Below are 26,577 nucleotides of genomic sequence, written 5' to 3'. Positions count from 1 at the left end.
AAGGCCAGCATTAGACACATGAGACAGGAGAACCTGAGAGTTCACAGGAGGATGGGAAGAAATAGTTCAGAAACCTTATGAGGAAAAGCAGGAGTCCCAAAGTTAGCCGGAAGGATGGAAAAAGAAAGGATATGTCTTCCCAGGAAGAAGTGAGGGGTCTTGACCTAGCAAAAGGAGGCTTATCAGCAACTCTGTTCTCAAAGTGGACATTTAGAGTTTCAAGGACACAAGGACCAAAACCATCCTGGAGGTAATTTTTGCAGGAACTGGTAGGATGAAAGGAGCATACACATGCAAGTGAAAGAAGTCTATAGCAGCCCCAACAGAAGCCGTGGGCCATGCACACAGGGCTCCTCCGCATCATTCAAAGAATGGAACATCTAACACCGACCACAGTTTACTCTTTCTGGAGGGCTATGTGCCAGGCACAGTGCGAGGAGCATGACATGCATTATCTCATGGAATCCTCTTGATGATCCTATGAGCTGGTATCACTATCCCAATTTACAGACAAGGGAACAGGTTTAGAGAGGTGAACTAACTTGCTCAATATCACATAGCTTTTTAGTAGAATTAGGATCTAAATCCAGAGTCTGACTCTTAATCACCTATCTTCAGGTTCTCCAGAACCTACAGGAAATCCAAAAGAGGATGTCAGAGGATACGTTCCTAAATCCTCATTCCGTAACATACAGAAGGAAAGAAGGGCCTCTCTTTGTGAAAACTGGAATGACCCATACGGTAAGGGCACTTAGAGATGTTCCTCTTTGAAAAGAACCACTCCCAGATATGGCAAGATCTTTTATTTGCTGTGTGTTTGGGGTGATGAACAATGGATAGTCTTATCTCTGGGATGCCTGTAAAAAAAAGGAGACACCTGTCCCCAGCCCCCCACCCCTAACCTCTGAGGGCCAGCCATGTCCCTAGGACACTGCAAGGAGACCCTGCCCTAGGGTCTGAGAGAAACATTCTCCACACCAGGTGCCTGTTTGCTCTCCTGGAGCCTCTGGCCGTCGCACCCTACTGCATCTCCTTGGTTTGGCTGGGGCACAGGATTAGCCATCCCCAGGAAATGCCTCCCTCCGGTCCAGGCAGGGATCCCAGCGTACACACCCCTGCAGTGTGTGTGTGTGTGTGTGTGTGTGTGTGTATTACGGGGCGGGGGGAGATGTGGAATGCTTCCTTCTCTCCAGGCCAGGGAGGGTCCTGGGGACCACCTGGGGGCCCTCACCCCGCCCCCTCCTTGCTGGGGAAGTGCCCAGTCCAGCGCCCCTTCCCCGGCCACCCTCCTCCCCTTGGCTGTGCGGGGGCATGAATCAGCTCTCACAGCTTATTAAAGCTAGACCTCTTGTTTTCATGCCCTCACCTCAGGAAACAGAGTTACGGCTTTTCCAGCTCCACTCAGCAGGGGGCCAGGGTCCTCACTTTATAAACATCCCCAAGCCTGTGAGAACAGAGGGCACGGAGATGGTGTAAGACAGGCGCCCAGGGGAGAGAGACCGAAGCTAAGGCTCAAGGAGAGGAACAGAGAAGAGCCAAGGAGACGAGGCCAGAGCAGCCTGAACGGAAGCCAAGAAGGGTCCGAAAGAGCTGCGCTGCCAGAATGGCCCCAAGGACACTCTGGGTGGGACAGGCTACGGGAACTCGGGGAGGCTGGGGGGTCATCTACTTGGTAGCATCTCTGCTCCTCCAGCACCCAGGAGTCCACAGCAAGTGCTACTTCCAAGCTCAAGGTAAAGCTGCGTGAGGCCTAAGGAAGGATGGGTGCAGAGGGCACTGGGAGGAAGGGCTCAGAGATGGTCCCGTGGCGGCAAACGCAGACTCCCTGGAGCGGGGACATAGGAGAGACCACACGCAGGGGCAGCGTGCCCTTACTGCTCCGCTCTGGCTCTAACGTTTCCTGTTCTTCCCCAGCCCCCTGCCACTATGAGGGGAAGTATTTCACCCTGGGCGAGTCTTGGCTGCGCAAGGACTGCTTCCACTGCACCTGTCTGCATCCGGTCGGTGTGGGCTGCTGTGATACGTGAGTGACCAAAGGTGGCCAGAGAGAATGGCTCCGATGTGAGGGACTGAGCTGGCCAGGGTGTGACTAGATTGCTCTGACGTGAGAATGAACGGAGTAGCAGTAAGAGGCTGGCTGAACCTGACGATACCAACAAGAAGGTGTGAGAGGCTTCAGGTTACAGAGTGAGGGGAGTTAGGTGGATCTGGAGGGAAAATATTCCTGCTCTGAAATGAAAAAAATCCATATATGGCAGGCAAGAGAAATACTGCAGGGCCAGGGGCACTGGGGAGACATGGGAGGAGCGCCGGGGAGGGGATTCGGGTCAGGGATAGAGGTGGACCTTCACTGTCCTGACCCTTCCCCCGTCCTTCGGTTCCCCAGGTCCCAGCATCCTATCGACTTCCCTGCGGGCTGTGAGGTACGCCAGGAGGCAGGAACATGCCAGTTCTCCCTCGTGCAAAAATCTGACCCTCGGCTGCCCTGCAAAGGGGGAGGGCCCGACCCAGAGTGGGGCTCAGCTAACACCCCTGTGCCTGCGGCGCCTGCTCCCCACTCCAGCTAAACGCAACTGACTGCCCTTCTGCTGACCGCCCACTGCTGCTGCCACTTCCAGGGAAACCACTAGCAGCTGCGGATTTATTCTGAATAAATAAGTTAACGCTCAGCCGAAAGCCTGCCTCTCATTATCTGTGCCACTGGACCCCAGGTGGAAACAATGGGCCCTACTAGAGCCCAGGGGCTGAGTTCTCAGGATCCTGAAGAAGGCTGTGCCACATGGGGCAGTTTCAGATGGTTATAGTGCTGGTGCTGGGGCCGGGGGCCGCATAGGAGGCCAGGGTAGGGCTTGTAGGCAGCACCTTGATGGGCAGGTCCCAGCTGAAGGTGTCCACAGGCACTTGCTCAGGCCCCGTCCAGGTGGCGGGCTCGGGCTGTTCCATGGGAGGTAGGAGCACCAAACCGGGTTCTCGGGAGGTGACAAACTCAAAATGCAAACGCCACTTCAAGGATACTGTGGTGGGGGGGTTGGGGGGGGTGGGGAGAGATAAAGGCAGAAGCATTAGAGGCCAGGAGTAAAAGCCAAAGACAGGATGTGGTTAGCAAATTAGAAAACAAAAACGAAACCCTGTATTCAGGAAGAGCGGGGAAGTCATGGGGCAGGGAGCCAGGATTGAGGATTTCGCTCAAGAAATCTAGTGTGTTGTCACTGGAAACGTGACAATAAGGACAAGAGCATCAAGCACCTAAGAACCCAAGTGTGGGACAGTCAGGACTTGGTAGCTTGAAGCAAATGCTCTGTGGAATCAGAGATAAGTGTACCACAGGGTCCCAGTGGGCAGGGGGAGAGGAGATTTGCACGGCTGTTAAGAATTTATGGGTGCGTGCACCTAAGAAACAGGTTGAAGTTCAGAGGAAGTGTTAAGGGTCAGAGGTTGGATGTGGAAACTTCTGGGTGTGTGTTAGGAACCAGGATCCATTATACTGTACCAAAGCACAGCATTTTACCCTGGGCTCCCCTCGCCCCCAACAAGGTCAGGGTCTCACCAATGGCTGTGCAGAAGCCTGGGGTGGAGCTGAGAGGGATGGGGAGAGAGAAGCTGGTTCTGGTCGTGTGTAGGCAGGACTCCTGGTGCCGGGCATGAGTGATGTGGGACACCGAGGGGGCACCTCCTGCCCCGCGGCGCCGTTGGTACTCAGGCTGCACACGCTCCTCCGTCTGTAAGCTCACTGAGAACTGCGATCAAGAAGACAAGGGTGTGCAGGCAGGCACAGGGACGTGCTGACTCTGGACGGGAGGGCAGCCCAACCTCACCCTGTTTTATCAGAGGGCCCTGGGTGACGCCCACTTCTCCATGCCACCTGTCTTTCTGCAGGCCCTCTCCTTCCACCCTAACCCTTCAGGCCCAGTTCCCCCAAAGTTCCTGCTCCTCTCTCACCTGCAAACAAGCTACAGTTCCTTCTCCTAAGTTTAAGGTCCCCACCACATCCTCGCCAAGTCTGTATACAGATTTGAAGATGCCAAATGTCCCAACTTTTCCTCGGCCATCACTGATGTTGTACAGATCTAGGGAGAGACGGACACAGTAAACCTGGGTCCATACTGGGGAGTCCAAAAGGTGGGCCTGCCTTTATGATCATGAACTATCTGTGGGTCCTCAGAAGAATCTGGCAGTTAGGAAAGTCTGGCTCTGAGACAGGAGTACTACAGGGGAGGAAGGGGCGGGGCAATTCTGGAAGGATCCTCACGGAGGCTCCGGCAGGATGTGGCAGCCATGAGGCGCTCTCCAGCCAGCTCGGTGAGCCACGAATCCTTCTTCCCACCTTCATCCTCCTCTAGGAATGGACTGGATGGGGCTACAGCCTCATCCTGGGGAAACCGGACATCTTGAAGGCCTAGAGAGAGTGTGGAGAGGTGGTGGGAGAGAAGAGCAGTGGTTAGGGTTTTAGATGCCAACCGTCAGGGTTGAAGGTACAGGGCGCCACAACTGAGGGGTAGGCATCTCACCTGTGCTCCAGGACATTCTCTCCCCAACTCCCTCACACCGTGACTAAGATCAGGAAGCTTCCCTCCAGCCCCTTTCACAAACTCTCTAAAGAGCATTACTGCTTTGGTGAGGCTCTTCCCCAGCCCCTCCCTCCAGGAACCCTTGCTTACCAGTGAGCACAAGAACCCTCAGAGGGACCCTCAGTAAAGTGATGGGTGAGTTGACACGCTGGCAGCCAATGGTCAGTTTGTAGACATACTTGACTGACTGACCCCGAAATGAGGGTGGTCCCTCTACAGGCAGCACTTCGCTGTAGGAGTCTGGTTGGAAAGCAGTAGTCAGGGCAGCCAGAAGTAGCCGGAGAGGTCCTCCCTCCAGGAGCCGCAGAAGGCAATCCAGGGGCCCAGGGGCAGTCACTCACATGATTTGGACTCTCCAGGGTCTAGCCTCAGGTCACAGAAGAGGATTTTTGGTGGAGTGGAAAGGATACACTGACCCCTCTCACCTAAAAAATAGAAGACTGCAACTTAATAACCTCATTGTCTAGCGCTGGAGAAGGCTAGCGCAGCAAGTGGGGACAGTAAGCACTGCCAACACGAGGCAAGCCATTCCTCTTTCCTCAAGGTGAGATAGGAACAGCTTTACGCCCCCTAGAGCAATAATTACACTCCACCACAACCCCAATAGGACAGAGACTGTAATGACCCACCAGAACAATTTGACAACTTCACCCTTGGGTAACAATGATTCCATCCCCCTCTGAAGGCAAAAGCCCCATCTCTAACCTCGGTGTGGAAGAAAGACAGTCTGGCTCTCAGGCTGGACATCCGGCTGACTGGAGTCGGGGGGAGGAAGTGCCACTCGACTCTCACTGGCGTGGAACTGGCAGTGGATTTGGGCACTGGCCCAGGCCAGAGCCTCACTATGGGAGGAGGAAAAGAGGGCATCAGAGGAGCTCCTGACCTCACAAATGCTCTCCCAAACTCCCTACCACACTGAGAAGACCAGCACAGAGAGGTGGCTGTCGTCCGGATCAGAGAATCCAGAACCCCAAAGAGAAACCATTATACACAGAGAAGTATACCATAGGTAGCAGGGGGAGGAGAGAAGAAAGGCGAGCTGAGGGCTATGTCACCCACATCTTCTGTTAACTAGCCCTTCCCTACAATGAGAGCACAATGAACAAAGTGGTGGTGCTGTAGCCACAGGATAGCCTGAGCTCTGGCTCAGCACTACAGATAGCAGGCTTCCTCCCAGAAGGGCCGTCTTCTTCAGTACCAGTGTCCCCACCTGGATGCAGAAGTGGCCGTGGGGGGCAGAGGATTGGTGACTGTAACCACACACTCCAGGGCCTCCCCTGCCAGAAACACAGGACCTCTGCTCAGCTCTGCTACCACTTCAATCATGGCAGCTCCGGGATCGGATCTAGAAGGAAACAAGGGGTATCAGAGGTCAGTACCACGGCAGGGAAGGGTGTCTCGGGCGAGCCTGGGGGTGAGGACCGAGGAAACGGGCGTTCAGTACCACGGTGTCAGAGGGAAGCGCCCAGGTTTGGAGTGCGGGAAGGCGGAAGGCAGGTACGGCGGCAGCTGACCGGGCACTGCAGAGGGAGATGGAGCCGCTTAGGGTCCCAGGCCCCCGCCCCTATCGGCTCCAGGTCATCCCCTCTCTTCCCCGCCGGGACCCCTAGGCCACCCCCGACCCCTTCCCTGGAGGTTCCACCTCCCAGCCCGGGGCCCCGGCCGCCCGGCACCTCGCAACCAAGCCCGGATACCCCTCAGATCGAAACAGGGGACCAGACTGAAACAGGGTACTCGGTGCCTCGAAGGCCTCGGCCGCCCGCCCCTCCGGGCCCGGGCCAAGTGCGTGGCTGCGGCCGCGGCAGAGGCGGGACTTCCCTCCGAGTCCCTTCCGGCCGGAAGCGCCGGGCCGGCTAGGCCGGAAGGGGCTCGGGTGGGCCGGCCGCCCTGGGTCACCTTCCCACGGGCTGGTACCCGGGCGCGGGCGCCGCCCCGGACACCGGCCGGCGGGACCCGGCGCCCACCGCGGGGGGGCCTGGTGCCGCGGCCCGGGGACGGGGCCTGGGCTGCGGCGAACTCCCAGGCCGGTCCCGGGGGCGGTGCCTGGAGGGCCGGCCCTGGGGGCTCCTCCCCTCTCCGCGGGCCCAGTCGCCCTTTGGCCGGGCCAGCTAATCACCGCGGCCCAATGACGTCGAGACCCGATCCTTCCCGCCCAGGTCCCAGAGAGACAACCGAGGGTGAGACCGTGGCGGCTTTATTGCTGTCGCCGCCGCCGCAGCAGCAACAGCTACCTGGTTGCACAGAGACACCGGCTCGCCTCAGCTTTCCCCAGTGGCCCGCTTTCCGAGACAACACCTAAAAACCATCCACGTCCACATCTGGGCTTGGCTGGCCAGATACTTGGTACCAGAAAGCTCGGGAACTGAAACCACCGAGGTCCTGGAGACCCAGGATCCAGGGAATATGGGAACCGGAGTCCCAGCCTCGGAGCAGACCAGCTGTGCCAAAGGGGATCCACAGGCTTCTTGCCCTGAAAATGGCACGGAGGCTGTGCAGGTTACAGACTGTCCAATCCCTGAGGACAGTCTACCCCAGCATGAACAGGGTTACAGCAGTGCGGAGGACTCCGGGCAGCTGATGGCTTCCTACGAGGGGAAAGCTAAGGGCTACCAGGTGCCTCCCTTTGGCTGGCGCATCTGCCTGGCTCACGAGTTTGCAGAGAAGAGGAAACCCTTTAATGCCAATGACATCTCGCTGAGCAACCTGATAAAGCACTTGGGCATGGGCTTGAGGTGAGTCGATCCCATTGCCTAGAGGACCTTGTGCCTCACTTTGTTCCAGCAGAGGCAGGAAAGGGTAAGAAAGCAGGAGGGTGCCTTGTCCTGGTCAGGTGGCCCCTATCTATACCCAACATCATCTAAGCCCATAGTTTTGGAGGGTGAGACCAAGTCAGGTCTCTTTGCAACCCACTTCCTTCCAGTAACTTGTCTTTTTAGCAAGAAGGGGCATTTGAGCCTTGTAGTAAGCCTTACACATCTAGGCTCCCTCTCAGGTGCTCTCTCTTCTCTGAAGACTGCCCTTTGGGATTAGTTATACTTTGTGACAAGGTAGAAAAGATACTCTGGCTGTTTCGGTATTGATACAATGTTGTCTTCTTGGAGGGGAGGGTTCTCAGCTCCAGATCCCCCTAAGCAACTGGAGTATTCACTGAACCTCACTCACTTAGGCACAGCATTTTATAGTCCCAACACCCTTTGGCTTCTTTCCTCAAACTCTGGCTCCAGGGAGTGGTTGAGAACTTGCCTGCTCTCAACCCTAAGGAGAGGGTGATGAAAGGTAATATTCACTCTATTCTGGAATAGATGGCCCCTGATATAAAAAGCAAAGAAGACCTTTGACCAGAATGGCCCTGCCTTAGGTGTTCCTAGAGATTAGTTATAATCTTCCAGAGCATTTCCTGGTCCCCTGCCCCAGCAAAGGGTTGCAGACAGGCTGAGAGCTTATCCTGGGCTGTAGGACTCCTCCGGATCCTCACTGAGTGTTGGGACCAAGACCCAGTAACAGAGACAGGTGCCTGTGAGGACAGAAAGCATCACCCTGAGGTCATCCTGAGTCAGTTGCCACAGTAAACACAGAACTGTGGAGGGAGGCTTCAAGTATGGGAAACCTAGCTTTGAGCCAGCCTCTTAAGTAGAGGTTCCTTCTCTTCTGCGGTCAGTGCTGTGGGGTTGGGGTGGAGAGCCCATGGACCTAACCCAAGCCCTCGGCAGTGGGGAGGGCCTGTTGCTGCCTGGGTGTCTGACTCCTTTGACAGTTCCTCTGGGTGGCCTGTACTAGAGCACAGTAATTCCTCCAGGCTGCTTCTGAAACTGACTTGGCTAGTTTTGACCCTAAAAGGCTTTGGGTCAAAACAGGATCTGGGGCCAGGGTACTGAGAGAAGCACCTTGGGGTGCATGTGGTGGGAACACTGAGGTCAAGAACCTGTCCATGGGCATCTTAGCCCCTCCATCCCTAAGTATAAGCTGAATCACAGATGCCTGAAGCTGTCCTCACCCCCTGGACTCAGATCCCCATCCTAGGACAGGGTGGGGATCACTGACACAGAGGTTTTGAGATGAGATGAGGTCCTGCACTGAGGAGAATGCAGGGGTGAGACAAGAATTCTGAATGATTAAGTTGAGGTTGAAATCATGGAAAAGGACAAATAGATCAGGAATAGCCAGCTGCTCAATGGTGTGAGAGAAACATAGGCCCTAAGAGGGAGCTGAATTGGGGGTACACTGATCAGGAGCCCCAGTAAGACAGAGTTCTCTTGGCCTCAGAATGGTAAGAACTCAATTTTGGTTGCTCTCCCTTTCAGCCCGAATCCATTCATTCAGTAAATATGTACTGAGTGCTTGTTCTGTGCTAGACACACCTTTGTTCTGCTATCTTCACATCTTGCATTTCTCCCTCACCACCCTAATCGGAGCTGTGCCCTCCCTCCATTTGGCAATCCTTTCTGGCCACCAGTTTCAAAGTCCAGTTTCTTCTAAACTGGCAAAGAAGAGCTGCCTTCCCACTGTTCGTCTTCCCTCCGTCTCCCCTCACTCCCAGAATGTACCCTCCTGTTCTTTAATCATATTTCTCCTTCACTTGCTCCTGTCCTTGTTTATTTCTCTTATGTTCCACTGTTTGTACATATGTTCTTTATAAACCCAGCAAATATTTGTTGACTGCAGACCAGGTGCCCTGCCCTGTGCTTGAAGCTGTGGGTAATAAGCAACAAGTCTTTGTCGCTGTCCCTTTCCCCAGGGAACTGAAAAGTATGTCAGACTCACATGAGGAACACTAAAGTAACAGGACAGTGTCTGATTGGGAGCTGAGATAGTGTGCGTACAAGTAATGATGATATGTGACATGGATATTCCACTTTGTAGCTTTCCTATCTATTGTGTCATTTGTGACCTTAGAAGGGCACAAATGTGCCAATAGAAGGTTATCTATTGTGCCCTTCCAACCATCCCTTGAGGTAGGAAGGGCAAGAGTATCCCCATAGATTCAGCAGGGTTACTTACCCCAGTACATAGCTATAAGCAGTGTGCTTGAACAATGGGGATAAATGAACGAACTGCCGAGGGAGGAGAGTGGAATTGGGAGAGAGTCCGGCAGGAAGGGGTTGCTTAGTGAGGACCCACTCTGAATGGAAACTGTAGAAGTATTAGGCTGGGGCTTTCCTGGTGGCTCAGATGGTAAAGGATCTGCCTGCAATGCCTGGGTGGGAAGATACCTTGGAGAAGGAAATGGCAACCCACTCCACTATTCTTGCCTGGAGAATCCCATCGACAGAGTGCCTGAAGAGCTACAGTCCGTGGGGTCACAAAGAGTCAGACACAACTGAGTGACTAACAGACACACACACACACACACACACACAGACACACACACACACAGCTGAGACAGAGGTTAAAGCCTTGAATCCCAAACAGACACACAGACACACACATAGACACACACACACACAGAAACACACACAGACACACACACACACACACGGCTGAGACAGAGGTCAAAGCCTTGAATCCCAAACAGAATCATTTTCCTATTGGATACAGAGCTGTGATAAGACCAGGATATATTGGGGTTTTTAGAAGGCTTTTCTGGGATATAATAAGAGAACAAATTAGAAAGCTTACAGTTTAAATGCTGAACTTAAAAAGAGAGACAGAAAAAGGAAAAAAAAAGAAAAAGACCTAAAAGAAGATGGCCCAAAATGTATATGGGTGGGATTTTTTTCACCTTCCACTTAGTGCATTCTCCAGATTTTCAACCTTTCATAATCAGAAGAAAAATCATTTTAAAAAAGAAGGAAGCTATTGCAGCAGCCTATGCTTGTTTATGGGGTGGGGATGATTATAAGTCAGGAAACTAACTGGCCCTTTCAGCACCTCAGACAGAAGCTCCTGGAATAAATTAAACCAGTGGTGGAGTCAGAGGTGAGGAAACATCAGAGAGCTCCTTCTAAGGACAGTAGAGAGGAGAAACAAAGATAGTCCCATGCCATGACCGGGGGTGACTGGGAAGATGAGAAGACCTTGAACTACAGAAAAGTCGAGAGAAGAAGTTTGGAAGTGAAGGCAATGGGTCCTTGGAATAGTTAAACATGGGAAGTCACGGCTGGGTGTCCAAAGAGGGAGGTGACTGCAGCCCCTTGCCCTGACCCACAGCACCCCTTGCTCCTCAGGTACTTGCAGTGGTGGTACCGGAAGACCCAGGTGGAAAAGAAGAAACCTTTCATCGACCTCATCAACTCTGTGCCCCTGAGACAGATCTACGGTGAGCCTCACTCTAGCCCTGCTCAGTCAGAGAGGGCAGCATCCAGGCCCACGTGGAGCTAGGCAAAGAAACCTTCAGCTTCTTTAAATTGCACTGACCCATTCCCTAGGGTTTCCCCCCCACCCCAGCTTTATTGAGATATAACTAACATAGAACACTGTATAAGTTTAAAGTGCACAATGTGTGAATTTGATATTCTCCCCTGACCCCCCATCCCAGGTTTAGGGGAACCCATCTCTATAGTCTAGAAAGTGATAAATGGGCTCTTTTTCATCTCCCATGCCCCTCTGACATCCTAATTCTTTCTCTAGGTTGTCCCTTGGGTGGCATCGGGGGAGGCACTATCACCAGAGGCTGGAGAGGCCAGTTCTGTCGTTGGCAGCTTAATCCTGGAATGTACCAGCACCAGACAGTCATCGCTAACCAAGTAAGAGCCAGGAGGTAGAGCAGAGGTCCCGGACAATACTTCCCAGGCAAGAAGGGTCTCTTGGCTAGTGTAGGATGTGGCGATTAGAGATGTACATGATTCCATCTAGTATTTTCATGATGTTTTCTGTGTGCCAAGCCCTGTGCTGGGATGTACTATAGGAATGAGACACTCAGAGTTCATGTTCCTTGAAAGAAAAAAGGTACCCCTATGCCCTTTATTTCTCTAGTAAATGCCTCCTACCTGCCTTGCTGCCCCAGCTCCACTGGTTGAGCCTGTCCCCAGCCACAGAGAGTCAGACAATTCCGGGATCACTTAACCTGCTTGAAAGATCAGAAGGGAAAACAAACCGAAAGTCTGCAAATGCACCGGAAAACATGCATGCACAGAGCACCCACTGCTTGCCCTGATCTGCCAGCCGTCAGCCACTTGTCACTGCTAGGCCTTTGATTGCCAGAGGCATGTGGGCTACCTTTCATCATCACTCTCTAGTGCCCTCCCATGTTGAGTTGTCCACCAAGTTCCTATTTCCTGTCTGAGGGAGGCCTCCAGCTCATCTTCAAAGGAGAAATGACTAGCAGACCTTGAATTCTATTAATGACACTGCCTTTCCTAGTTCAGGTTCACCAGCCCTGTCCAAGGCCCCAGGCTTCCTCTCTGGCTCATCCCTGAGGTATCCTGAGGCAAATGCCTTCCAGAATCATGACTCTTTTTTTGTATAATATTTAATATGTAAAGATAGTTCTATAAGGGAAGTACCATTATTATGCCCGTTTTACACATGTGGCAACTAAGTACCATGCCCAAGGTCACGTGGTTGGTAAATGGAAGCACTGGGATTCAGAACCAGTTTTCTCTGTGGTTATAAGCCTGTAATGTTAACCATTACCTACTATTCCAACAACATAAATTATTTGATGTATACATTAAAGATATTAGGCGTACTTTGAACCGAGGGAGGAGATATTAACCCCTCACAGCCCGTACCCTCCAGAGCAGTCAGGGAGTCAGAACGTAAACACATTATCACATGCTGACTGGAAGGGTAGGGGGACACACAGGAGAATGGCTCACTGCTTGAGGGGAGAGATGGCATTTGATCTAGGCCTTGAAGCATGAGGGGTTTTACCAAAAGGAGAATAAACACATGCAAAAGCATGGAGAAGGAAATGTATTGTGCTCAAGGAACAGTATTTGATACGACCAGAATATAAGGGCTTGAACAAGTAATGAATCTGATGGGCAGGGAGAGGCCACCTCAAGAATGTAACTTTGAAAGCCAGGTAGGTGAGTTTAGATTTTAGCCTGAGGGCCACGGAAGTCATTGAAATATTATAAACACAGACTAACATATCTTGAGTTCTCTGTAAGAAAGATCAGGCTGAAATCCAGATGGGGTGGGGCAGAGATGGTGTGGGGCTGTCTTAGGGCAGTTAAGACCAGAGCAGTGAGAAGGGAGAGCAAGCAGGGAGAAAGATAGAGAAGGCACGATTTTCAGTGATTCATTGAGTGTAGGTGGAAGGCCTGGGGGAGATGGAGTTAAACTGTGGGGCGCGGGTCACCACTGCAGGGTCTGCAGGGGAGAAGCTACTCTGAGGAGAAGGGGTCTCATTTGAGATACCTGTTACCCCATTCCAGCCCACATGCCTTCTTGGTTTAGTTCACAGTGTGTTTGCGCCGGAGAGGACAGACGGTGTACCAGCAAGTCCTGTCGGTGGAGCGCCCGAGTGTCCTGCGCAGCTGGAACTGGGGTCTGTGTGGGTACTTTGCATTCTACCACGCCCTCTATCCCAGAGCCTGGACTGTCTATCAGCTTCCTGGCCAGAACGTCACCCTCACCTGCCGCCAGATCACACCCATCTTGCCCCATGACTACCAGGTGAGGCTCCCTCTTGGTTTCCTCTGTGCTCTCCCTTCCCCAGGATCTCTCTCTCCTGGAAGTGTCATGACCTGTGCAAGACGGGGTGGGGCGTGAACTTCACGCTGGTTTCCTAGGACCATCACCCGATTGGTCTTCTGTCTCCTAGTAGACAGCTTGCCAGGCAATGTGGGGAGATGCAAGTGGAAGACACTGTATTAGCGGGTATCTGAGTCAGCTCCTCGGTGCCAAGGACTGATCCTGGGAAGTGCGGCCAAAGGGCTACACAGGGACCCTCTGAGTCTGACCTTCTGCTCCCAGGACAGCAGCCTGCCTGTAGGAGTCTTTGTATGGGATGTGGAAAATGAAGGGGATGAAGCCCTGGAAGTGTCCATCATGTTCTCCATGCGGAATGGACTTGGTGGTGAAGACGACGCCCCCGGGGGGTTGTGGAATGAGCCCTTCTGTCTGGAGCGTGATGGAGAGACGGTTCAGGGGCTGCTGCTGCATCATCCAACCCCCCCAAACCCCTACACCATGGCTGTGGCTGCACGACTCTCGGTATGGGGGTGCCTGCCCTATAGCACTGCCCTGAAGCCCTGCTGTCAGCCTGACCCGAGCCCAATCCCATACCACTGTGATCTCTTCACTTCCTCAGCTCCTGAGTCCTACCCTCACCATAGCCCTCGAGCCGGTGGAACTTGGAGGTGGGAAGATGTAGAGGGGAGTTAGTCAGGAGCCACGCACCTATGGAGTTTATCCTCACAAAGTCTTTGACCCCTTAACAGGCAGACACAACGGTAACCCACCTTACAGCCTTTGACCCTGACAGCGCCGGGCAGCAGGTGTGGCAGGATCTACTTCTGGATGGACAGCTGGACTCCCTCACTGGTGATGGGGGGTCTCACGGGGAGGTGGAGGGAAGAGAGAATGTCCCTGTCTTCAGAGCAGGGCTGGGAGGCCTGGTAACCAACAGCCTTCTTCCTATGTCAGGGATCTCTGTGGCCAAAGTGGGTACTCACTCATTTTGTGCTTCTCTCAGGAAAAAGTCTCCCTTCGCAGAAAGGAGTGGGCATCGCTGGGGCTGTGTGTGTTTCGGGCAAGCTGCCACCGCGAGGCCGGCAGCGCTTAGAGTTCTCACTGGCTTGGGACATGCCCAGAATCATGTTTGGAGCAAAGGGCCGGGTCTACTACAGGTGACGGGAACAGGAGTGTGCACGGATCATGGTGCTGGGGCTCTGAGTAGAGCCCATGTTCTCATGCCTCCCCTTCTGCCCACCTAGGCGGTACACGAGGTTCTTTGGCCCAGATGGTGATGCAGCACCCGCCCTCAGCCACTATGCCCTCAGCCACTATGCCGACTGGGAAGAGAAGATCTCGGCTTGGCAGAGCCCGGTGTTGGAGGACAGGTGCCAGTGGAGCCCGTTTCTTGCCTTTCTCCCAGACCCTCACACTTTCACTAAGACTCCCTGATTCACTCTCCACCACCAAAGTCAACAGAGGTGGTCTGGGATTCACTTGGGACCCCTACTTCACTAAACCCCAGAATCCTTCCTTTCCTGAAGTGCCACCTCATAAGACCATTACCTCCTCCTGCCTCCCCAGATCCTTGCCTGCCTGGTACAAATCTGCACTGTTCAATGAACTCTACTTCCTGGCTGACGGGGGCACAGTATGGCTGGAAGTTCCTGAAGACTCCCTGCCAGAGGCGCTGGTGGGCAGCATGGGTCAGCTCCGCCCCCTCCTGCAGGAGTATGGCCGGTTTGCCTACCTTGAAGGTACGAGCTGCCAAGGGGCGTGGTTTGTGTCCATGAGGCCAGTTAGTGCCCTGTTCCACGGCAGGAGGATGGGTTTTGCCTATCCCAGGGTACTGGCTAGAACATGAAGTGTGATGGTGCCCTACACCCCAATTCTAGAGGTGTGGCTAGGTAGGGCAGTATGAAGAAGCAACAGGAATCCTGGCAACGTGTTATCTCCTTCATTTCTCCAGGCCAGGAATACCGCATGTACAACACATACGATGTCCACTTTTATGCTTCCTTCGCCCTCGTCATGCTCTGGCCCAAACTTGAGCTTAGCCTGCAGTATGACATGGGTGAGAGTCCCTTTTGTGCCCCTTCTGCTTCTCAGTTCCCCACAGCCCTGAACCTTGGTGGTCCCTGACTTCTCTTCCACTGATATATGTGGATCCTGCTCACCAGTTCCCTTCGAGTCACACACACAGTTCTGTGTGCGACCCCAAGCCTACCCACTCCCTGCCCCGCACCCCCCCTTGTGTATCTGCTCCCCCAGCTCTGGCCACTCTCAGGGAGGACCTGACACAGCGGCGGTTCCTGATGAGTGGGGTAACAGCGCCTGTGAAGAGGAGGAACGTCATCCCCCATGATGTTGGGGACCCAGGTACAAGTCCCTCCAGCACAAGGGCGCGTCGCTCCCTCCGTTTCTGCACCCTCCACCTGAGCCCGCAGTGCAGATGACCACATTTCCTCCCCTCCCCAGATGACGAGCCATGGCTCCGGGTCAATGCGTACGAGATCCACGACACTGGAGACTGGAAGGACCTGAACCTGAAGTTTGTGCTGCAGGTCTATCGGGACTATTACCTGACGGGTGACCAGTGTTTCTTGAGGGACATGTGGCCTGTGTGTCTGGTAAGGGACACGTGTGCAGTGGTCTGTGTACCAGGGGCATGTTTCTGGGTGTCTGGGGAAAGCCCAGCTGGCTACTGTTGTCTTTTCTTAGTATCTTGGTCTTCAGTATCTTGATCCCTCTCTAGGCCGTGATGGAGTCTGAAATGAAGTTTGACAAGGACCATGATGGACTCATCGAGAATGGAGGCTATGCAGACCAAACCTATGATGGATGGGTCACCACAGGCCCCAGGTTGGGGGGTAGGGATTTCCAGGGCCTAAGGTGGGGAACTGGGCATCAAGGGATTGTGGGCTCAGTGTGCCTATTATATTGTATAAGAGTGGCTGGAGCTGCCAGGCTGATTCCCCCAACCTGTGTCCCTCATCAGTGCTTACTGCGGAGGACTGTGGCTGGCGGCCGTGGCTGTGATGGTCCAGATGGCTGCTCTGTGTGGGGCACAGGAGGCCCAGAATAAGTTTTCTTCCATCCTTAGCCGGGGCCAGGAAGCCTATGATCGGCTGCTGTGGAATGGTGAGTTGGGGGATCCTAAAGAATCTCAAGGCAGCTCTGGGAGGCAGGAGACTTACTGTGTTCTCCCTCTCCAGGCCGCTACTACAACTACGACTGCAGCTCTCAGCCTCAGTCCTATAGCATCATGTCTGACCAGTGTGCTGGCCAGTGGTTCCTAAGGGCCAGTGGCCTAGGAGAAGGAGACAGTGAGGTGAGAGACTAGGAGGAGAAATCCTAGAGAAAACTAAGGGTTTTTCCTGGGGGAGAGAAGCAAGTATAAAAGACCGTGTTTCTTCCCTGTCCCTCTAGGTGTTTCCTACCCAACAGGTGGTCCGTGCTCTCCAAACAATCTTTGAGTTCAATGTCCAGGCCTTTGCAGGAGGGGCCATGGGGGCCGTGAATGGCATGCAGCCCCGTGGTGTTCCTGACACATCCAGCGTCCAGTCTGATGAAGTCTGGGTGGGCGTGGTCTACGGGCTGGCAGCCACCATGATCCAGGAGGTAATTCACTCCCTTCCCCGGCTCTCTGCCATCTGTACCTTGGCTATCAGACTCCTAATAACCTAATTCAATGCCATCTTATCCATCCAGAGAGCCTCCCCCCTTCCTTGGCATGCATTCTATTGCCTGTCTTCAGGCTTCTGCCTGTGAGCCAAATTTATCTCCCCCACTAGCCAGGAACTCCCTGAGGGCAGAGACCCTATTATCTCCATCTGTCCAGCTGAAATAGCTATTCAAGGGTTGCCAAGTAATGACTTCCCTCTCTCCCCTACAGGGCCTGACTTGGGAGGGCTTCCGGACAGCTGAAGGCTGCTATCGTACTGTGTGGGAGCGCCTGGGCCTGGCCTTCCAGACCCCTGAGGCGTACTGCCAGCGGCGGGTGTTCCGCTCACTGGCCTACATGCGGCCACTGAGCATCTGGGCCATGCAGCTGGCCCTGCAGCAGCAGCAGCAACATATAAAGGCCTCTGGGCCAATATCCAAACGGGGCACAGGACTATGCACCAGGCCCAAACATGGACCAAAGGAAGCCATGGCAAACCCGAGCCCAGAGTGAGTCGTGTGAACCGGGGAAGGAGGCGCTCACAGCCCAGCCTTTAGCCTGACTTTTCCTCTGCCACCACCCCACCTCCAGTCTCCTGCAACCCTGAGCCACCAGGACAATCATGCCCTCCCTTCTACCTACCCACCGTGCCAGTAAAGAGGGGTTGAGGGTGAACCATGTATCAGAATCACTTATTTATTTCTTTCTTCACCCCATCCCCTCACTGCATGACGTGTTCAGGGAGGTCATCTGATTCTCCTAGGCCCTTTCATGGGGTGACAGACATACACAGGTTCAAATAAAAGACCCAGAAAACCAGTGAGTGTGGTGTGTTTGAGTCCTCAGGCTTCCTGACAGGGCACAGGACCTGAGGCTAGCCCTCTCCCATTCCCTTTCCTCCACACACAGACTAGGGGGCACCAGACACTGACAGAGGGCCCCCACATCCTCACATCTAGCCTGAGTATCTGCCTTGCAAGATAACAGATGTGGGCCTGGGAGTAGGGAGCCATCCTTCCTCTCTTGTGAGATTTGCATGCAGGGGAGAAATGGACTCTGGGCAGGAGCACTCTGAGAAACTATCAGGCAGTGGCAATTGCAGGGGAGGCACTGCTCTAGGAGCCTGGGGCATGAGATGGAAGAGGCAGCAAGAGTTGCTAGCAGCCTGGAGCTCATGGTCCAAGCTGTCCTTTGGTACCTCTGACTGCAGGGCAGGTGGCTCCAGCTGTGAGGGGTCCTCGCTGGGGAGGGCACGAAGCTGACGGGACAACACTGAGGAGACAAAGCCTATTCAGGGGCAGGCTGGGGCTCTCCCCTAGCCCCTCCTTAGTGGTATCCTCAAGGTGCTCTCACCTCTGTGCTCAGCCGGCAGGCTCCCCCTTGTGTCCGAGGAGTACATAGCAGGTACGAGGAGGAGACAGAAGGAGAACAGTAGAACCTGGAGCACAGGAGAAAAGAGATGAAGAAGGGCTCTGCGTTGCACCCCTCTCCCTGCCACCTGAGAAAAGAATATCTCCTTCCATCACCATCCTCACCAAGACACAGGTGCTGCCGCTGCTGGCTTTGTTGGCTGTCTGAATCACCATGGCCTGGAGTCTCCTCAGCTGATCCAAAAGGGACCTAGAAGAGGGGACAGTGAGCACCCCCAGCCTGGCACCTTGCCATACAACAAAACCCTCCTGTTAAGGCCATCCCCTCCATGTGTGCACTGGATCCTCTCTTACTTTTTGCAAGTGATCCCTTCTGTGACCAAAATACCAGACCTCATGAACACAAACACACACGTCTCTGCCCTGACTTAAACTTCTTTTGCAAACCCCTTCAGTGGTTCTCCACTGCCTGATCAACTCTGTATACAATCCTCACCAGGGATTATATTCTCTATCTTCTGGCCCAACTCACCTATTTTAGGGTTCCAGCCAGACTGGACTAGGCTGTGTCCTCTCTGCCTAGAATGCTCCCCACCCCCATCCCAGAATCATATCTTCTATCAAATGCCATCTGCCACATGAGGTCTTACTCCCTCTCTTCCTCCTTGATACTTATACTTGTGAATTTATTCCCCATTACTATGAGCTTCATGGAATCAGAGACCCACTAAAGACCAAGCATCAGACATATGTGAGAGATGCCCGGTGACAAATCAAATATGGAGCAGGAGAAAGACTGAGACAGTAGTAAGCGGGAGGGATGAGCAAACCCTGATGTGAAAGAGCTGCTTACAGATTCTGTTCCTCCAGGAGCTGTACTTTGTTCTGCAGCTCCAGATTCTGGGCTGTGTATTTCAGGACCCTGGAGGAATAACAGGGATGTGGGGACATGGCCTGTATCCTCCCTTCAAAAACCTCACACTTCCAATTACCTGTTTCTCCCACCCCCGAGTCCAGCTCCCTTTCATACCTGCTTTCTAAACCCCCCACATACACCTTCTTCTTCCTACGGCTCTCTTGAGCAGACTTTTTGTTTCGAATCTTCCTCCGCACTCGTTTCAGGACTTGTTCCTCCATCTGGGAGAAGACAGGAAAAGGGATCCCATCAGAGGAACATTAGACCAAAGAGTTTGAAGGCAACCGAGTTCAATCTTCTCAAAGCAGAGATTCCTTCTACAATTTCCCTGACCAATAGGCACTCTGCTTCTGTCTGAATGCTTCTGTCCTCACAAGCCAAACCATTGTAACAATTTTGTTAGATAATTTTTTTAAAAAACCTTCCTTATGAGCCAACATCTGCCTCTGTTATTTCTACCTGTTGGACTTACCTAGCACCTAATCTCTGGGGCCATAATAGAACAAAGGTCTTCAGCTATTTTAAAGCACTTGGCATTTCTTCAGAGTTTAAAAAAAAAAAAAACTGGGCAAAAATTTTAACTCATCATCTTATCTCTTCTCAGGATGGACTGCATCTTCTTAATATCTGTCAAAGATAATAGGCTCAAAACTTAAGAAGCTTTTTGGCCAATGTAAAAGAAAACAAGATAGTTACTGCCCTTCTAGTGGCAACACTATTAGATAACTGGTATCTGATGATACAACTGGGCTTCCCCAGTGCCTCAGCAGTAAAGAATCTGCCTACAATGCAGGCGACTCAGGAAACACAGGTTCCATCCCTGGGTTGGGATGATCCCCTGGAGAAGGAAATTGCAACGTACTCCAGTATTCTTGTCTGGGAAATCCCATGGACAGAGGAGTTTGGGGGCCATAGTCCATGGAATTGCAAAGAGTTGGACATGACTTAGCGACCAAACAACAACTAAATCTGATGATACAGCTTCTAAACCCCACTCTCTTCCTTAGTAGCCATATCACACTGTTGACTCAACTTGTACTTTTTTTTGGCCACACCTCGCACTTGTGGGATCTCAGTTCCCAGACCAGGGGACTGCACCCTGGTGCAGACCAGGATTGCACCCTGACCCTGAGCAGTGAAAGCACAGAGTCCTAACCACTGGATTGCCAGGGGATTGCCTCAACTTATATTTTTGAGAAATTAAAATTGTTAACCTTTCTGTTAACAGACATTGATTTCATCATAGTATCACAATACCGTGCATGTGAAGCTGCCACTCATTGCTTGAAACTCTAAATTTCACATTTACTCTTGTTATACTACTTAATTGTTATACTACTTGTTATACTACTCTAATACTTGATCTACTACTCAGCTACAAGTAAAGTAGCATGAAACCAGTGAAATATAAGTATCAGAGCCCCGCGCTTGTACAGTACTTTCCAAATCCCTTTACTAACATTACCCTGATAATTTTGAATTCTTAGTTAAAAAGAACACCAAAATTTATAAAAGCACTACCAACCAGGATCTGTCCTTGCAAGCAGTATACTAACCACATGCCCCAGCTTCCTACTCAAAATTGTGCTAATCTCTCACCTCAATTCTTTTTCAAGTTACTGATACAAAATTAACAGAACTGGCCTACTTGGAACTCACAACCCCCGTCCCCACAATGGGAGACTTACCTTAGTGAGTGGAAGCATCCCAGGCAAAGTAAGCCCCTCCTTCTCCAACAGCCTTTTCTCCTCCTCAGTCAGTATCAGCCTAGCAATCTCCTGCGGTTCCGGAGAGATGGGCAGCAGAGTTGCAAAGGGATTTCAGAAAGTAACGCGGAATACTGCCCCGACCCGCGCAATACGGAAATAACCCTCCTATAAATCAAGTCAAGTACCTGATCTGCCGGCTCCTCCACACACAGTGGAGTCATCTGAGCCCCCTCTTTTCCATAGCTCTCATTATCTGCAAAAGGGAAAATATGAGTAGTCAGGCCTCGGAGTCCTCTCCTTTCCCAAACTTCACTTATTTCAGGCTTACCTAGATCTATGGAGACATGCTCTTGTGAGAGAGAATAGGTGTGGTCATGCTGGACAAGACAGGAGTTAGAGCTGCTGAAAACGTTCAACGATGATGGGGGACTCGGCAGGCAGCTCAGGAAATCCTCCACGTCCCAATCGCTCAGAGACTACACAGGGTTCAAATTAACAGGCTTTGACCATCACCACCCCCTGCCTCAGGGACACCCCCACCCCGCCCACAAACCCGCCTCACGCCTCCCCGACTCAGAGCCCGCCACTCGCCTCAGAAAGTGGCAGCTCCCAATCCGGCGGAGACGCCAAGGCCTCGTCGGGCGCCGCACCCAAACCACCGCTTTCCTCTAGCAGAAAGCCTAGCAGGTCACGGTCACCCGGGTCCAACGCCAGCTCCATATGAGACATTTATGGAAAAGATGCGCAGAAACACAGGAGTTCACCTCGCCACCCGGACCCTATCCCCAACCAGGCGTAACCGCGACGGACTGTCAGTCGGCCCCACCTATCGGCTCTCCAGCGGCGTTTTCCTCCTAGCTGCTGGCGAAGGCTCTGAAACCGGGACCCGCCTTCCAGACTCCGCTCCCCGCTAGACTTCCAACAGAACACAAGTGACGCACCTACCCGCGAGGCATGCCGGGAGTTGGAGTCCCCCACCCCACCCCGACGCGGAGGCTGCCGCTGTACGCGCCACGTCCAGCGCGCGATGCAAATAGAGGGGACGTGCCTTCCGCCCCCGCAGTCCCTGAGGGCGGGCATTCTGAGGAAGCGGCTCCGCCCCGGGCTAGAAAAAGGAAGGATTAGAGCCTAAAAGGGAACTAGGGCGCAGTTCTGGCGCTTCCTCGGGACTGCACCGCACCCTCGTTTCCGGCTGGGGAGGGGCTGCCGGTCGTCAGCGGGCTCCCGAGCATCGAGAGCTGGGGCCAGAGCAGCTTCCTGCAGTGCCCGCGACCATAGAGCGCGGGCCCAGGGCGCCGCCCGCGGGTGGGGGACGTTCCCGGGACGGAAGTGGCCGAGAGTGTCGAAGGGAGGGCGAGGCCGCAGCCCGAGAGCCACCGGGAGAACGAGCGGGTTAGCGGGCCGGCGGGCGGGGCACAGAGCCGGGCAGCACAGGTAGGCCGGACCGGGCGAACTGGGGCCTCAGGGTGGGGCCGCGACACCAGGCCTGGGAGGCGGGCGGGCAGGGCCCCTGACTTCTGCGTCTGTTTCGGGTCATGTTGGAGAGGTTCGCGTCCGGTGTATCTCTGCTTGTGCTCTGAGTTAAATAGGCCGTTTTTCGGCAGCCAGGCCCTTCCTGGAGCAGTCCTCGGCCTAGGATAGTTTTGAGGGAGGGTGAGGAGTGGGTGGCAGTGTGACGCAGGGCGGGGATCGGCTTTGAGGTTAGCTGATAGCGGGTACGTGAGCAGGAACGGGTGAGTTGGAGATTAAGTGGAGTTGGGTTTTAGGAGTTAAGGTTAGCTTTAGGAGTGTACAGCTGGGGTTAAAATTTAGATTTATTAGTGTGAGGTGCGTTTTGTGTAGGTGAGGTTTGGATTAAGGGCATTATTTTGTTTTCTATAACGACCAACGTTAGAGTTCAGGTTAACGTATGTCAGAGTTCAGGTTAAGGGTCAACAACAGAAACTAAGTTAGAAGTCCACATTTAGGGATTAGAGAAGGTTAGCATAGCCAGTACAGGGGATAAACAAGAAAGGGGTGAATCAGGAATCAAGTGACAAATGAACTTTAGGTTTAGGGATGAAGATTCAGGGGTAAAGGTCCAGAGTTGATGCTACAGGTAAAAATTAGATCAAAATTAGGGATCAGGGATTGGATTCAGGTATGTGGTAGGACAGGGATGCCTGTCAAATCCAGTACTGGGAATCAGGAGACAAATTATGGTCAGCATTAATGTTAGAAATTTCAGGCAGTTTTCTGTGCTGTAGTTGAGATCAGGGTAGTTGACCTCAGGCAGGTGAAATTTAAGAGACTGGCAGTAGGTAGATGCCCTTGTTTTGTGGGGAAGGCTTCTTTGGCCCAGGGAAATGACAGACTAATTTCAGGCTAGGGTTCTGGGCTAGCTGGAATTGCTGGCATCAGGGATTCCAGCTTAATTCTATTTTCTAAGCCTCAGGCTCTTGCTGTGACCACCACAGTTGAGGGCGAGGGTTCTTGGATCCTGTTGTTTACAAGGTAGGAGTTAGAAAAGAGTTAGGGACCCAGGACATGTACAGGGCTTAGTAATCGTGGCGGACTGCCTAGGGGAGAAGGGACTGGTAATTAAGGGGGAAGCAGACCAAGGACACTGTTACCATGCAAGAAGAGGATGGCTTAATTCTCTGAAAGTTCAGCCCTACTGCCTCCATTTTCCCCAGTCCCTCGAAATTAAGCCTTCCTCTCCAACTCTGCTCCCTGGTGCTGCGTTTCACACCCTCAGGCGTACCCACTGACAGAACACTTCCCTTGCCTTTAGCTTTCCCATGCGGTCCACGTTACCTTCTCAGCTCAGTTCTGCCTCCCTTCCCACCTCATAATCCACACATCCCACCTTCATTTACCCTCATCCACATCTGAGCTTTCCCATCATTTTAAAGCACTCTCCCACCATATAGTTACCTGCTCATTCACCTACATATCTCCTGTTTATCTGCTAAATACCCCACCACCAGCTCAACACTGCTGCCAAGCCCTCACAGTCCCTGCTATATACCATTCCCTGATTCTAAGCCTCCTAATTTCTTGGTCCAGTTATAGATCCCCTTCCCCCACTCCCCCAACAGAAAAGAGGAAATGAGACCCAAAGAGGAAACTGGGTCTTGCTGATCCCACGCCCAACCAGGCCACTGACCACACCCCCTTTCACTCCCAGCCTGACCCTGCCGCTGACCACAACACTGTCCCCTACCCAGCTTGACCCAGCCACTGGCGTCAGCCCATCCCCCTCAACTCCATTTTTACTTAGACACTGCCAGCATCTCTTCCCTGTCCCCCTGTTCCACTCATTTTACCTGATTTAGCCACTGACCACACATCTCTTCTCAACCTCCTACCGCCTGACCTGGCCTCTGACCTCATTCCCTGTCTTAGCCTGGATTCACGTAATTGTTCTTCCTCTTCCCCCAGGCTGATTCAGTAACTTATTATATCTATATTTTTTCCTACTGTTATCTTCCCTAGCTTGTCCTTGCATTTTTCTCTTCCCCCATTTCCAGTCTGGTAGTAGTCACTAAGCCCATCCTTTCTGCCCCTACCTGACTGCTAACTGCATCCCCTAAGGCAGCCTCATGTTTGCATTCTTACCTCCTCCTGTCCTTTCTTTCCCCTCTCCCCAGTACCTTACCTAAATTCAGGCACTTTGAAGTACCTGCTGATGACTGGAAGCTGTGGGCTTCCAGCCTCACTTTGGGCCCTGGTTCCTGAGTTAAGCTTGCCATCAGATCCTGTTGGTTCTACCTGTTCAAATTTCTGATGAGTGGCATCCTCTCCTCCATTCTAATTCTGGCTTCATTACCTCCGACTTGTGCCAGTGCAGGGTCTTTATAACTAACCTCCCAGGTAGCTGCCAGAGTGAGTTTCCTGAAGTCTAGTTCTGGTTGTGCCCCTTTTCTGATCATCGCCTCCCTTGGCCTCCTGTTGCCCTCTTGTAGGTGAAATCCCGCATCTTCCTCCTGAGTCCACCCCTGCCTTTCCATCCTAACCTTGACTTCCCCATCACTGCTTACTTGCAGGTACCCTGTGCTTCAACCAGCCTGCTCCTCACTTCCCTGAATGCTCCTCCGTGATTTCCTGCTTTTCCACCTTTGCTTATGCTATTCTCTCTGCCTGGAATGCCACCCCTGACTCATCTCCGGCTGGCTGGAATAGTGGAGAGAGCTTGGGCTTTGGAGTCAGAAAGACCTGGGTTTGGATCCTGGCTTCACAACTTATTAGCTGTGTGACTTTGGACAAGCACCTTGAGCAAGTGTTTAACTTCTCTGAGCCTGAGTTTCCTAATCTGTAAAAATGGAAATAATGACACCTACCTTGCAGGGTTGTTGTAAGGATTAAATGAAATTGTGTACACAAAGCAATTGACATATCGTCAATAAAAGATAGATCATTGTTTTTTCTTATTATCTTTTTTTGTTTAAATCTTCACTTCAAATGACACTTTTCATGGAGACATTTTAGTCCCCTTTGCCTGACCTGAAAGGGATCTCTTCTATGAGCGCGTACTGTTTGGTTCTTACCTCATCCTGCCTTCTATTATAACTCTGTATGTAGCTATCCACTCTGCTGAGGGCAGACGTGAGTGCTTACCCTTCTTGGTTCCCAGCCACTGAGAACCAGGGCCTTCCCCACAACAGACCCTCAGAACTGCTAACTGGAAGACTGGAAGGAGAAAGCCCACAAGAGAGACATTGGGGCTGAGTGTTGTGTGCTTGACGACAGAGGTGGAGTCTTTATGGGAAGATAGCATTGTTGTGATGGAGCTGTGTAGGGGCTGTGTGCTTGAGATAATGTGTATGTATGTAGAGACTATAAGTAACTTTGTAGGAAAGAGCTCAGTGCATAGGCTGGGGTACATTTAGGGAGAATGAATATTCATGGATCAGGATGGAGGTAGGCAAGGGTTATGCTGGGGGAGGTCAGGTCCAGCCCTTCAGCTGCCCAGTCCAGCCCTAAATGAGCCTGCCGCAGCCTGAGGCCGGATATGTCAGTCTCACCCACAGCCCTCCCCTCCTCCCCGCGGTTACAGACTCAGAGGCCAAATTTGGTAACAGACTTGAGTGTTACTCCCCCCAACCCTCTTACATTCTGAGTCTGTCTTCAGCTTTTTCTCTCCCTCTGTCCCTCTCTATAACTCCCTGTCTCTTGGCAGCTCCCTCTGTAGGTATCTGCTCTGACTATATTCTCTATGTCCCCCAAATTCCTTACCCCCAGTACACTTACATTCCATTCCTTGCTGGGATTTGACCTCTGTCCTCTATCCTCCCCCCCACCCCCACCCCCCCCAATTGCCCAACTCCTCTGGAATGCATCTCAGGAATGTCTTGAGGGAGGAGGAGCTCTCTGGGAGGGGGACATGGTGGGGGGGAATTGTTGCTGTTCCATAAAACATGACAGAAAGTAGAAAGGGGAGCAAAGTTCTCCAGCCGGAACAGGAACTGGATAGCTTCTCCCCTTACTTCCAGGGGCCTGCTTCTGTGCTCTCATTGCCCCCAACTCATTTGATTCCTTTTGCTCCTTCACCCACTTGTAGCTGTGTGGGTGTCCACTCAGGACCAGCTTGAAAGTGATGGTAGCCATGAGTCAACTCCCTTATCGGGGGCTCAACAGAGGTTTCCGTGCTTAAGGAGGAAGGGGGGTGTCCATATATCCGGAGGAAATTGGGGGAGATGTGCAGTTTCAGCTGAGGGTGGAAGGTCTTTTCAGTGTGTCCTTGGCTTGACAGACCTTCCAGCCTTCCAGCGACCCTACAGCCAGGTCTGTCCAGCTCTCGGGAGAG

At 52.7% G+C, this 26,577-nt stretch overlaps 5 protein-coding genes across 12 annotated transcripts in view; 3 read left to right on the top strand and 2 right to left on the bottom strand.

Moving 5' to 3' along the window:
* RGP1 (RGP1 homolog, RAB6A GEF complex partner 1) lies at positions 789 to 6,379 on the bottom strand. 6 transcript variants are annotated; one of them, XM_018052152.1, is made up of 11 exons: positions 6,242 to 6,362; positions 6,013 to 6,088; positions 5,779 to 5,913; positions 5,274 to 5,410; positions 4,910 to 4,993; positions 4,659 to 4,808; positions 4,250 to 4,396; positions 3,940 to 4,067; positions 3,548 to 3,737; positions 2,863 to 3,014; positions 789 to 1,444 (listed from the first exon to the last, which is right to left on the bottom strand). In XM_018052152.1, exons 3-11 carry the CDS (start codon positions 5,892 to 5,894, stop codon positions 1,427 to 1,429), a joined length of 1,122 nt encoding a protein of 373 aa, XP_017907641.1. In that variant the 5' UTR covers positions 5,895 to 5,913; positions 6,013 to 6,088; positions 6,242 to 6,362; the 3' UTR covers positions 789 to 1,426. The 6 variants fall into 6 exon arrangements, with proteins under 6 accessions (XP_017907641.1, XP_017907639.1, XP_017907637.1 ...); XM_018052150.1 differs by having other exon boundaries at positions 1,126 to 2,143; positions 6,242 to 6,361; XM_018052148.1 differs by having other exon boundaries at positions 1,155 to 3,014; positions 6,263 to 6,379.
* On the top strand, positions 1,584 to 2,567 carry MSMP (microseminoprotein, prostate associated). The gene is made up of 3 exons (XM_005683848.3): positions 1,584 to 1,733; positions 1,915 to 2,023; positions 2,387 to 2,567. The coding sequence occupies exons 1-3, from the start codon at positions 1,604 to 1,606 to the stop codon at positions 2,565 to 2,567; spliced, it is 420 nt and encodes a 139-aa protein (XP_005683905.1). The 5' UTR covers positions 1,584 to 1,603.
* Positions 6,429 to 17,613, top strand: GBA2 (glucosylceramidase beta 2). Its single transcript, XM_005683846.3, has 17 exons — positions 6,429 to 7,300; positions 10,733 to 10,824; positions 11,136 to 11,251; positions 12,912 to 13,130; positions 13,431 to 13,670; positions 13,898 to 14,000; positions 14,152 to 14,305; positions 14,393 to 14,518; positions 14,715 to 14,887; positions 15,100 to 15,204; positions 15,402 to 15,509; positions 15,609 to 15,760; positions 15,886 to 15,992; positions 16,129 to 16,271; positions 16,346 to 16,461; positions 16,560 to 16,751; positions 17,026 to 17,613. The coding sequence occupies exons 1-17, from the start codon at positions 6,972 to 6,974 to the stop codon at positions 17,305 to 17,307; spliced, it is 2,757 nt and encodes a 918-aa protein (XP_005683903.1). The 5' UTR covers positions 6,429 to 6,971; the 3' UTR covers positions 17,308 to 17,613.
* CREB3 (cAMP responsive element binding protein 3) lies at positions 17,473 to 21,833 on the bottom strand. 2 transcript variants are annotated; one of them, XM_018052145.1, is made up of 9 exons: positions 21,381 to 21,833; positions 21,118 to 21,265; positions 20,975 to 21,042; positions 20,769 to 20,858; positions 19,195 to 19,301; positions 19,018 to 19,086; positions 18,330 to 18,414; positions 18,148 to 18,232; positions 17,473 to 18,066 (listed from the first exon to the last, which is right to left on the bottom strand). In XM_018052145.1, exons 1-9 carry the CDS (start codon positions 21,516 to 21,518, stop codon positions 17,750 to 17,752), a joined length of 1,107 nt encoding a protein of 368 aa, XP_017907634.1. In that variant the 5' UTR covers positions 21,519 to 21,833; the 3' UTR covers positions 17,473 to 17,749. The 2 variants fall into 2 exon arrangements, with proteins under 2 accessions (XP_017907634.1, XP_017907633.1); XM_018052144.1 differs by having other exon boundaries at positions 17,476 to 18,066; positions 20,975 to 21,265.
* TLN1 (talin 1) overlaps positions 21,904 to 26,577 on the top strand; it is a 31,544-nt gene continuing 26,870 nt past the window's right edge. Inside the window, exon 1 of one of the 2 annotated variants that reach the window (XM_018052143.1) lies at positions 21,904 to 22,223. The gene's annotated coding sequence lies outside the window, so the exon portion shown is untranslated. The remainder of the gene's footprint in view (positions 22,224 to 26,577) is intronic. The other variant, XM_018052141.1, reaches the window with a different exon arrangement.

This window comes from Capra hircus, chromosome 8 (genome assembly GCF_001704415.2).
Source record: "Capra hircus breed San Clemente chromosome 8, ASM170441v1, whole genome shotgun sequence".
NCBI lineage: Eukaryota > Metazoa > Chordata > Mammalia > Artiodactyla > Bovidae > Capra > Capra hircus.
This window is presented reverse-complemented; position numbering and strand designations above follow the sequence as displayed.

What these genes read in the sequence shown, in the direction of transcription:
- CREB3 (XM_018052144.1), bottom strand. Translation starts at nt 21,518, where the DNA reads ATGTCTCATATGGAGCTGGCGTTGGACCCGGGTGACCGTGACCTGCTA. An exon ending in TGGAGGAGCCGGCAGATCAG is followed by an intron (nt 20,859 to 20,974) that starts GTACTTGACTTG and finishes CCGGAACCGCAG; the next exon opens with GAGATTGCTAGGCTGATACT. An exon ending in GTGGGGGGTTTAGAAAGCAG is followed by an intron (nt 19,087 to 19,194) that starts GTATGAAAGGGA and finishes TTATTCCTCCAG; the next exon opens with GGTCCTGAAATACACAGCCC.
- GBA2 (XM_005683846.3), top strand. Translation starts at nt 6,972, where the DNA reads ATGGGAACCGGAGTCCCAGCCTCGGAGCAGACCAGCTGTGCCAAAGGG. An exon ending in AGACAGTCATCGCTAACCAA is followed by an intron (nt 11,252 to 12,911) that starts GTAAGAGCCAGG and finishes TTCTTGGTTTAG; the next exon opens with TTCACAGTGTGTTTGCGCCG. An exon ending in CAGCCACCATGATCCAGGAG is followed by an intron (nt 16,752 to 17,025) that starts GTAATTCACTCC and finishes TCTCCCCTACAG; the next exon opens with GGCCTGACTTGGGAGGGCTT.
- MSMP (XM_005683848.3), top strand. Translation starts at nt 1,604, where the DNA reads ATGGCCCCAAGGACACTCTGGGTGGGACAGGCTACGGGAACTCGGGGA. An exon ending in GTGCTACTTCCAAGCTCAAG is followed by an intron (nt 1,734 to 1,914) that starts GTAAAGCTGCGT and finishes GTTCTTCCCCAG; the next exon opens with CCCCCTGCCACTATGAGGGG. An exon ending in GGTGTGGGCTGCTGTGATAC is followed by an intron (nt 2,024 to 2,386) that starts GTGAGTGACCAA and finishes TCGGTTCCCCAG; the next exon opens with GTCCCAGCATCCTATCGACT.
- RGP1 (XM_018052148.1), bottom strand. Translation starts at nt 5,894, where the DNA reads ATGATTGAAGTGGTAGCAGAGCTGAGCAGAGGTCCTGTGTTTCTGGCA. An exon ending in ACGGCCACTTCTGCATCCAG is followed by an intron (nt 5,411 to 5,778) that starts GTGGGGACACTG and finishes CTCCTCCCATAG; the next exon opens with TGAGGCTCTGGCCTGGGCCA. An exon ending in GAACTGTAGCTTGTTTGCAG is followed by an intron (nt 3,738 to 3,939) that starts GTGAGAGAGGAG and finishes TCTTGATCGCAG; the next exon opens with TTCTCAGTGAGCTTACAGAC.